General features: G+C 36.7%; 1 protein-coding gene across 2 annotated transcripts in view; it reads right to left on the minus strand.

Annotated features, from left to right (window-relative positions):
* Positions 1 to 10,739, minus strand: part of LOC107716171 (adenosine deaminase-like) — a 22,392-nt gene that overhangs the window by 7,717 nt on the left and 3,936 nt on the right. The window contains exons 2-5 of one of the 2 annotated variants that reach the window (XM_016522537.1): positions 6,092 to 6,153; positions 5,405 to 5,527; positions 2,062 to 2,205; positions 1,797 to 1,912 (exon numbers count right to left, since the gene is read on the minus strand). In XM_016522537.1, coding sequence (XP_016378023.1) covers positions 1,797 to 1,912; positions 2,062 to 2,205; positions 5,405 to 5,527; positions 6,092 to 6,153 — 445 coding nt within the window. Of the gene's footprint in view, positions 1 to 1,796; positions 1,913 to 2,061; positions 2,206 to 5,404; positions 5,563 to 6,091; positions 6,154 to 10,739 lie in introns of those variants that run through there. The other variant, XM_016522538.1, reaches the window with a different exon arrangement.

Genomic DNA, 10,739 nt, shown 5'->3' on the forward strand with positions numbered 1-10,739 from the left:
TGTGTTTGAATGATGCGTGCGCGCCTTCACAAATTCACAGAGTGGATCGGGAAAATAATCTGGATCATATTTTCAGCACCCTCTACCGCATGCATTATGATAGACCTATAGAAAAAAATATTTGAAACTTTTTCTTTTCTAAGAATGGCTTAACTTGAAGTGCTGTAAAAAAAATTTGGGGAAAAAATATTATTTTAAGGTACTTTATGATATGTTGCCATACGGCAACAACATACAATAGTGGATCTAACTTAGAAGTGTAAGTTTACTTATAATTAATATTTTTCCTCAGAAATGTGTTTGTGTTGATTCAGTTGGTGCTACAGTATTATAAGCTTTAACACAGTACTTATAAACGACACCTTATACATACTTTCCAACAACAACAAAAAACTACTTTTTTTGTACTTGTGTGTTTTGTGACTTTTTTTTTGTTGGTGTCACATCCAACTACACATTTGAAAACATGAGAAAGGTTGTCATGCTGAAAGCAAAAGCATGTAATTCCCAGTCGTGTATTGGGAATGCAGTCTTCCTGAATTTTGGACAACAGAATAATCTAGTTCTTGTGCCAGCAAACTTTATTCAAGTAATACAAAACCTTTGTACTTTGTAACGAACAGTTTCTCTTTTAAAAGGCGTTCTTATAAAGCGATTCTTCTGGTACAATTAATGTGACATTTTATGTCGTATTAACTAAAAACACGATCCAAAGAGTCCAGCATTTTAGTGGTTACTCTTAAAGGAATGTTCTGGGGTGAATATAAATTAAGCTCTCTCAACTGTATTTGTGACCCTGGACCACAAAACCAGTCACAAGGGTTGATTTTTTTAAATTGAGATATCATATATTCCCTTGGTGTATGTTTTGTTAGGACAATATTTGGCCGAGAAGAGATACAACTATTTGAAAATCTGGAATCTGAGGGTGCAAAAAAATCAAAATATTGAGAAAATTACCTTTAAAGTTGTTCAAATTAAGTTCTTAGCAATGCATATTACTAATCAAAAATTAAGTTTTAATATATTTACGGTAGGAAATTTACAAAATATCTTCATGGAACATGATCTTTACTTAATGTCCTAATGATTTTTGGCATAAAAGAAAAATCAATCATTTTGACCCATACAATGTATTTTGGGCTATTGCTACAAATATACCCCAGCGACTTAAGACTGGTTTTGTGGTCCAGGGTCACACATATATATATATATATATTATTTCTAAAGGATCATGTGACACTGAAGACTGGAGTAATGGCTGCTGAAAATTCAGCCATCATAGAAATAAATTACAAAATAAAAATTTTAAATGTATTCAAAATATAAAATGGTTATTTTTAATTGTAATAATATTTCACAATATTAATATTTTTACTGTATTTTTGATCAAATAAATTATATAAATGCAGCCTTAGTGTGCAAAAGCTACTTCTTTCAAAAACACAAAAAATCTTACAACCCCAAATTTTTGAACATGTAGAAGACAAACCTCTTCAGCTTCAAGTGTTACATGAATTGTGTCTCCATTTACAAAACACATTGCATATGAATCACCAAGGCTTTCAAATTCACTATAGCATTTCCAAACAGTCCATCTTGACTGAATTTAAGAGGGGAACAAAAAAATCTGAGCCAATCTGCAGGAGGTTCGACCAGTGCCGTGATGATTAAACACTACTGGGCAATGAGCAGGGATGAATGGGTTTTAAATGACGGATGACAGTGAGATAACGCCTCTCAAACACACAGAACACTGGGTGGGGGATGGTGGGGAAGAGGTGAGAGTGCATTACTTGGCATGTGACTCAAGCAGCACAGAATGGACCTGACTTTGGTTTTGAAGGCCTTCTCTCCCTCTTTGAACCCCTGGTTCACCAGGTCCACCACATCATCAGGAGTGATGTCTCCTCTGGGAGGAAGAGGGAGGACAGGCAAGAACAAAGACAAGAGCAGAGCTATTGTGCAAGAGAAAATGTAAACCAGCATGATGTAACATAAAAACAATAAACAATACATGCCATAAACAGCTTTTGATTAGAGCAAATATGGTACACATACGGTTTTTGGTCCCAAGGAAGAGGATCCACTCCCTTGTTGGCCAGCAGATGAGGGCTGTATCTGGCTTCAACATAGATCACTCCCTCTTTGGCCTTTGTCTCTACAAACTCATAAGCTATTCTCTTGATGGCCTCTCTGTCCCCTCTGCAGATGAGAAATGAAACCGATAAGATACCAAGACAACCCCACCCCCTACCTGAATAGCCCCTCGCTACCTTTAAGACCTACAGAGTCAGAGTCCCTCACTACCTTCAAGAAATGTATGTGTGTGTGTGTATATATATATATATATATATAAGTACGTTAATGTGTTATGTAGAAATACAAATCTTCTGTAACATTATGTAATAACACATGGATAAGTTCATTTATTTTTTAGGAATAGAAGTGCTTTTATGTATGCGCTTTTACACATACATAAAAATAAATAAAAATAATAATAATTATTATATATAATTATATATATATATATATATATATACACACACACACACATATAGTGGCCCAAATCCCAAGTTACAACATCATCTAAGAATATTCAAACAGACTGAAGTATAAATGCTACAGTTGTTTTATGATGTCATAAAATTATAGCATTTATGACTTCTTCATTTATAGATAGCACATGCTTCAGAGATATCTTATGTGAATGATTGAATTAACTGAATGAACTAGATGTTACTTTCACTTACACACTCATAAAATCCATCTTTATTGCATAAGCATGCGCTTGTTCCAAGAACACCCACAATTGGAGCAAGATACCAAAGGCCTTAATCATTTTTACAACTCAGTAACACTTACGCTATGAGACTTATTTTAAACAGCTCACTTGCAGTTTTTTTTAAATTTTTTTATTCCCTCTCTGAGTCACATTATGCTTGAAAGTGCTAAATAAAAAGGCTATTTGATTGCAGTAACAAAGCATGTTTTCAGGTTATACCCCATGACATGCATTGAGCCTGTCTACAGCACTGGACAATAAAGAGCCCAGTGGGTGCCAAAAACAGCCAGTGAGTTCCCTATGTTGTTGTGGGGGAGGCGAATGCTGTAAACAAGGCCCTTTTAAAGCCTCTGAGGACTAGAGGTTCATTTTCAATGAAGCATGTCAGCTGCCGGCCCACAAAACTACTGGCTGCACTGCTTTTCATGTCTTCATTTCAAAGCATCTACCTCTCATGTTCCTGAATCTGAGTGGAAACGTGTAAAAACTGCCACATTGTCTGACTCTTGTTTACAGGACTAAGTGAAAGGCAAAAGAAAAGCCTCAGCAGATAGAGGCGTCATGCCCATTCAAAGTGAGGCCAAAAGGGTCTGGCTGCAGACTTGCGCTTGCACTCTCAGACTTGCACTCTCAGACACTTACACTTCCGCTAGCGACGTCACTTGCAGTCTTTATTTTTTTAATTTTGTTCTATTTATTTATTCTTTTTGTTTGAATCTCTCAACATTTTACAACAGTAGCCAGGTGGTGAAGACAAGACAAAAGAAATAAATTACGAAGTCACTTGCAATCGCCACTTGCAACTCTCCGATACCTGCGACGTCACTTGCAATCGACACAAATCGTGCGTGTTGCCAATGGAGACAAGACGCTGTGGTGGTGTGCTAGCGGAAGTGCAAGTCTGAGAGTGCAAGCATCTGCAGCCAGACCCTTCTCAAGTGAGGGGGCACGTGCCCCCTCAGATTTTTGAGCCAAGTGGATTTTGAATGCAGCTTCCAAAAGACAAAAAATAGCCGATTAATATTTTCTATATTTAATACAATCACACCGGCGTGATTATAACGTTCGGTGCGTCATATCATCAGCTGCTAAATTCAAATCTGCATTCACTGGCTGGCGCTGAGCCAGATACAGACGCGTTTTTTACAGTCATTAACCAATCACACACAATGCTGTTGAGCTTATGAGCATTAACATAAATGTTCCTTGCTCTCTTTCTGTACAATGAAAGTGTTATGATTAGCCTAACTTGCAATGTTTTATTAAAATTAACTTTCAATGTTAAATTCACATTCAATATAAACTCAGGCGTATTAAAATGTCATGGCATGACATCCATATCTGTTAATTAAGTAAACAGACAGGTTTTTATGCATAGTTAATAGATTACATTATTAGGTTACTTTGACCATCGCCCACTATAGATCAACATAATCTAGGTGAGAATCAAGATATTTCATGATATAGTTAATGCGTTTGGGGATGTTTCGAATAAAAAGGAAAAAATAAATAAAACAAGTGCTGTTGTGGCTGCTGTGTCACATGACGACCCCCCCACCCCCCAACGCGTACCCCCTCAAAAATAATGAGTGCATGACGCCCATGTCTGCAGAGGTAACATGTCCGTAGCTATAGCAACACGTGGTGAAAGTGTGACATGAGCTGCATGTAAAGATGTCTGATGCAGGACATCAGAAAAGCTACCATGCCTTTGACGGTGTATCCACCACTAACGATATAGTGAGGCTATCTACTTATTAACCACTTGAGCAATGCTTCAGATTTGTGTCAATAATTGAATTAACATCCATGGAATTCATTATATACTTCCATGTGGTGAAGAGCGCAATATCATATGGTGGCCTTGAATCATTTGATTAATGAGGAATCAAATTTTCCCAGATCTAAAGAGATCTGAAGGGGTTAATATACTATAAAATCATAAACTTTCAGAAAAAAAGGTTAAAAAGCTGTCACTGGGCAGTATCTTTTTAAAAGGTATACTTAGTATCTTATTTAACCAGGGTGCATATTAATACCTTAAAGGTACATATTTCCTAAAGTATACGTATTAGTACCTAAATGGTACATTTTAGTATGAAATATTTGAAAGGGTACTGTTTCATTGACAACTTTTTTTTTTTTTTTAGAGTGTAGTGTAGCTTTCAAAACTCCTCTCCTGGAAAAACGTAACAGTGTGATTTTTAGAAAAACAATACACATGAAGGTCCACACATGAACCTAATGGTCAATGGCAGATTGTACGAAAAGTTAAAAATGAGATTGTACAAATTAGCCAACAGTTCGCCAAAAAGTCAAATAGTTGCAAACTGCCATAAGATTTTGTTGCAAAATCACCGCAATCTGAAAACCAGCAGCTTTGTGATGATCGTACACAATTACTTTGCTGTTCAGAAGCCTTTTTTGTCTGTGAGGGGAGAATAGTCCTGAGAAACTAAAATGTAACTGTTGTTGGTGTAAAATCTTCAGGGAAACATTTTAATAATGTCATAAAATCATTAGAAAAAACATCATATTTGGCTTCCATGCAATCTTCAAGCAAATCAGCAACACAATTTATTTAGAGCCAGCAGATCTTTTCTTGGCACAACTACTTACGCAATGGCATGCATGTAGTGATTGAACTTGCCAAGGAATTCTGTGAGTGTGCCCGGCTCATGCATTTTGCACAGGTCTTTCATTTCATCCTCGCTGCCTGCAGGTAGAGTGATTCCCCGCCGCCTGAGACAGTTACACCCAGAGGTCAGTGGTTAGAGCTTTGAAAGTTTTAATGGAAAGATTTATTAGAATTAGATCTTATCTATTAAGAACATATGGTGCTGTTGATTCATTATAAAAAATAATTTGAAGCTTATCTGATAACTTGGAATAGCCTAAGCATTACAAAATATTTAATTCTCAGCCAAAAACAGATCACAACATTATTATTGACCATAGGCTGTCAAGATTAAAAAAAGAAATCATTGTATAAATCTATAAAATCATTTTAGGTAGTAGTGATTTTAGAGCTGCAGTGAAGATGAGCTTAGGAGTTAAAATCGACTTAAATTTGGGATTGTTCCTTTGGCCTCAGAACGCTTATATACCATTATTAAATATACCACACAAATGCAATTAAAATAATAATAATAATACAAACAATAATTATACTCAATATGATAAATGTTCATATAAAAACAATCATTACAAAGTATATAAAGAATTATTAAAATAATAATCTTTTCCATAGAAAATATGGAAAGTATATATTTATCATGGTATGTAATTGGAATACATGTCACTTACTTTGCTACTTCTATAATGGTCTTTATTCGAATAGCACCATCAAGATGCACGTGTAGCTCAACCTGCAAAGATAAAAGAGCAGCAATAAAGTACATCTGCATATCAACGGCCACATTTGCAGTGCACACCACTGAGCCACGTGACAAATGCTGAAAGAGACACTTGTTGATGGCACAGAGCAGAACTACATCCGTCAAAACTCTGAGCTTAGCTTTCAGCCTGTTGTATTCAGATAGTTAGTGGAGTCTCCTTCCCGCGCAGCTGTGAAATGCTCCTTGTGGAGTGCATCTAGAATGTGGAATGCACGACTGGGTGAAACGAGTTCAGTGGAAAGGCCAGGAATGCCAGGGAGGGCTGTGAGAGAAGTGAATGTAATGGCACCAATCTACTGAGATGTACTGAGAGTTGTCCTGACAGATGACCAAATTAAATTGTGACCCCACTTCACCAGCAGCTGTGAAACAAACAGCAAGGAGGATAGAGACAAACCATAAAAAGAAACCTTGTCTGTTGGAGAATCTAAAAACCCTCCATGTGGCGTCAACTGCTCTCATAGTATTTTTAATCAGTGACTAAAGAATTTGGTTTGTGCCTTCTTTTTCACATTGTATTATTTGGGTACAAGAGTTGTACATTTGCTTGTCATCATACCACCGTGAGTAATGTACTCTTCTAACAATAAAGATGCCAACTTATCTGATTCGTAAGTATTTTATTGCATTTATGTGGTGACTGAAAGTTGTGATTCATTTCGGTTTGTTCAAATGAATGAATGAATGATGCATTTATATAGCACTTTATTGTGTATTGCTGTACACCCAAAGCGCTTTACAATCATGTTTTGGGGTCTCTCCTCAACCACCACCAGTGAACTCATTCAAAAAAGATTATTTTTACGCCTTTGCATACTTCTGACATGAAAGTTTGAGTTAGAATAGCTAGCAAGAGCATGATTGTAAACACAGTGAGGCTGTGTACTAGTGAGCAGTTAAGATTTCTTGATTGGCGTGAAGATATTTAATGTCCCCAACAACCTCATTAGTCCCATTTAGCCACTTGTTAGGAACTACATTTTTCAAGACAAGTAAAATGTAAAAAAAAAAAAAAAAAATCACAAGTAGGTATTACTTTTGTATTTTATGTCGTAGAATAAAATGTGAAAATATATTGAGTTTGTGTCAACCACCGACTTTAACCAAACCAAAAATCTATTTAAAAAGCCCATTGCTTCACGAAATGGTAAATTCTAAAATAACTTGTTTCCATGTTACGATAACGAAGTGTGAGTATACAAAAATGCAAACTATGTCATCATCATTAGCTCTTCACTTCAATCTTGCTGAAAATGTTTGTTAACCGAAGAGTGTTTCATCAACTATAATGAAGACAAAAATTCACACCTTGGTAATAGCTTAATATGCTTTTAATTAAAATACTGTTGATAAAAATATGACGGGGAAAAAGCAAAATATTATACATTTTCTCATGTTGTGAATACACTCTTTCAATAACAAGTCAAAACACAGACATAAACCATAAAGAATTCACAGCATTGTATTACAGTAGTGTACTAATTACAATGCTATTTCAGGAGATTCGATTTTTTTTTCTTGTGTAACCAGAGACCAATTTTGGGGAAACAGAGAGTTCACAGGAAATTCTTAGGAGAAAAAAGGGGTTACAGGATCATTGTGCACGTGTGCTAACAGCTGTACCACATCTTTGACCAAACTGCTCTGCACAACCTAAGTAATGGCTGTTCAGTGGATCGTATTTCCTCTAAGCTCTCATATACAGTTAACACAGAAGATAAAGACACTTTCAAACAGAACTGACCCTCATGAGTATGATAGGAACCAGATATTGAAAGAAGTCAACACTGATTATGCAGTGTGATCTCCAGGGACCAGCCTGACACGAGAAAGGACACTGCAGAGTATTAAGTCCCTTCCCCCACCCCCAGAGGAAAATGTGGTGTGCAAGCAGTCTTTTATATGAAATTATATCAATCTCTTCAGCCCAGTTCAATGACGGAAATGCACACGCTTTGTAAAGGCTTTACTTGAGGCGCCTGGTAAATCTACATAAATCACAAAGCACTCAAAGCAAACTGGCATTGATACAGGACAAATAAAACTATTCTTTACATTCTTTTGCAGTACAAAAACCAGATGTGAAGCACTCACTCATCTCATTATAAAAATAATAAAGTGAGGCTTTGGGGTCTAATAACGTTTAAAACATATGATGAATGAATGAAGACATACATAAGACATATGATATCTAATGCTTGTAAACCATTTTATATCAAACATTAATAAATAATTTAATCCATTTTCAGGATTATTAAACAATTTTTGGTAAGACACTGTGTCTTTGGCAGAACTAAACAAGGATGATGTCACCTCTAGTGCTTTCAATTCATTAGCTCTCAGTTACTCGGATCAGGTTAACAGAGCATGAGGCCCAACGACACTACTGTCCTCAAGCACTCTCTGCATGGGTCTTCTTGCAGTCCATTAATTTACTAAAATAAACAACTCACTGAATATAAAAGTTCCGAAAATTATGCATGTATGCTGCAAAAGCATTCTGTATGTACAATATTATGATGAATAGGTTCACATGCTCTACCACCGTTGTTTTCCCTGCCATCATGCATGTCAATGTGCTCCAATATCGAAAGGAAGACATTCAAGTGGGAAAACTGTTTTGTCTGTACAAGCCTAAGCTGCCATCCTCTTCATACTTGAATAGGTTCATATGCGCATTATGAACGACTACTGTAGTTGGTCTAATATTAATGTCACTGGGAGGGTGCGGTTGAATATACATGTCGCTTAAATATTAATAATGTTGACTTGCTTGCAACTGCTCACATTATTAAATCAAATGACTCTTAAAAGCTGCAAAGTTTGTTATGAAAATACTGCCTTGTTGTTAAGGTGTGTTTTGTGTATAGATGGGTGATCCATTGTTGTTCTTGCATTACAACTGATGGTGTATCCTAAAATGTCACTGGATTTACTGGATAAAGCACTTATTGTCAGTTGGCGATCAAAAAACAAGCTATGTGACCTTCCTGTATTGTTTCACTGTGAATAATCGTGTACTTATTAGGTGTGGAACAAAGTCCTGGCCAGCTGATAAAATATGGATGTTACTGCCTGTTGAGTGTCACTTAATCTATTGAATTTCTGATATAGCAAGTTTTATGAAGAGTGTGATTTAGTCAAGGAATGGTAAATTGTTTACTGCCTACAATGATTGTAGCTCTGGTCTATTACAAATCACCACTAATTTGACCTCTTAAACACAAATTAAACAACCCTGCAAGCAAGCCTGCACTGGCCCTTTACGGGCCCACTTAGGGCTAGCCTAAGGCTGCGTTTACACTGCAAGTCTTAATGCACAGATCCGATTTTTTGACCATATCCGATTATTTGGCAAGTCTGTTTACATTCACTTTAGATACGACTGGTGTTTACATTAATTCCCACCCAAAAGGATTGTCTGCAGTGATCGACCCACGTGCGAGCGAGCGATTGTGAAGCATTGCAAACAAACTTGTCGGTTTAATTACACAAACTGCTAAGTTATCGTTGCTGAGAAATATATGTAGCTTTTAGCTGTTGTATTTTCAAAATTCATGGGGCGGGGTTGAAAACCAGCTCCTGATTGTGCAATTTCTTACCTATAAAAAGTCTCAATCTCAATAAAATGCGAGCGCATACAGCACGCCGGCATTAAAACGCCATTAAAAATCTTTATGAGCAAACGTGTCGCCCTCGCATTGGGAGTTCTGTGGAGAATCGGATATGTGTGTTTAGACGTAGGTCGGATGTCCAGATATCAGATGTGTATCCGATTAAAATCCACATTTGGAAGTGGCTCAGATCGGATGCAAAAAAATCGGATCTCGTGCGGGTTTTTGTGTTTACACGTGTGCAACAAATTCCGATCTGTGTCAGATGTGAGCGAAAGATCGGATTTTTTGTGCCAGTGTAAACGCAGCCTAACACGTTACTGTAATTAGATTTTTTTTTTAGTAACGGAGTACTTTAACGCTTTATAATTTTCAAAATAGTAATTAGAGTATAGTTACAAGCCGATTTCTCTTTACGTTACATTGCTGACAGAATGCAGTGTTTTATAATCTAGAGATTGTAAAAAGGATGTAGCTCACGCACTGTCGAGTCAAGTGCCAGTGGATTAGAGACCTGCTCCCGCGAGACCCGACGCAACAGAGTGCGGCGCGGGACAAGATGGGCGAGTAGACACTCGTGTGTGTGCGGGATGCGGGAGAATAAAATGATTCACGGGACTCCTGCACAATAGAAATATCTAAACATAAAATATCTGAAACAAATAAATTGTTATTCATCTATTGCACAAAAGCAACATGAACTAATATAAAATATAAACGATTAACAGGTGCAAGCGTATGCAGAGTTTCTATTTAGGCTATAACACGTGTTTGCAGCGTTGAGCAATGCAGTGCTGAAATGTGCGTGCTCACGAATCCTCTCATTATGACACACGAATTGTAGACATTATGAATGATTCATTGTGCATATATTTATTGTTATAACAGAGATTTGTGAGATTGCAATGAACTGAGATGTCTTTTAGAGATTATAAATGCAGC

The sequence above is a fragment of the Sinocyclocheilus rhinocerous genome, unplaced genomic scaffold (assembly GCF_001515625.1).
Source record: "Sinocyclocheilus rhinocerous isolate Xijiao unplaced genomic scaffold, SAMN03320098_v1.1 scaffold148, whole genome shotgun sequence".
NCBI classification, from domain to species: Eukaryota; Metazoa; Chordata; class Actinopteri; order Cypriniformes; family Cyprinidae; genus Sinocyclocheilus; species Sinocyclocheilus rhinocerous.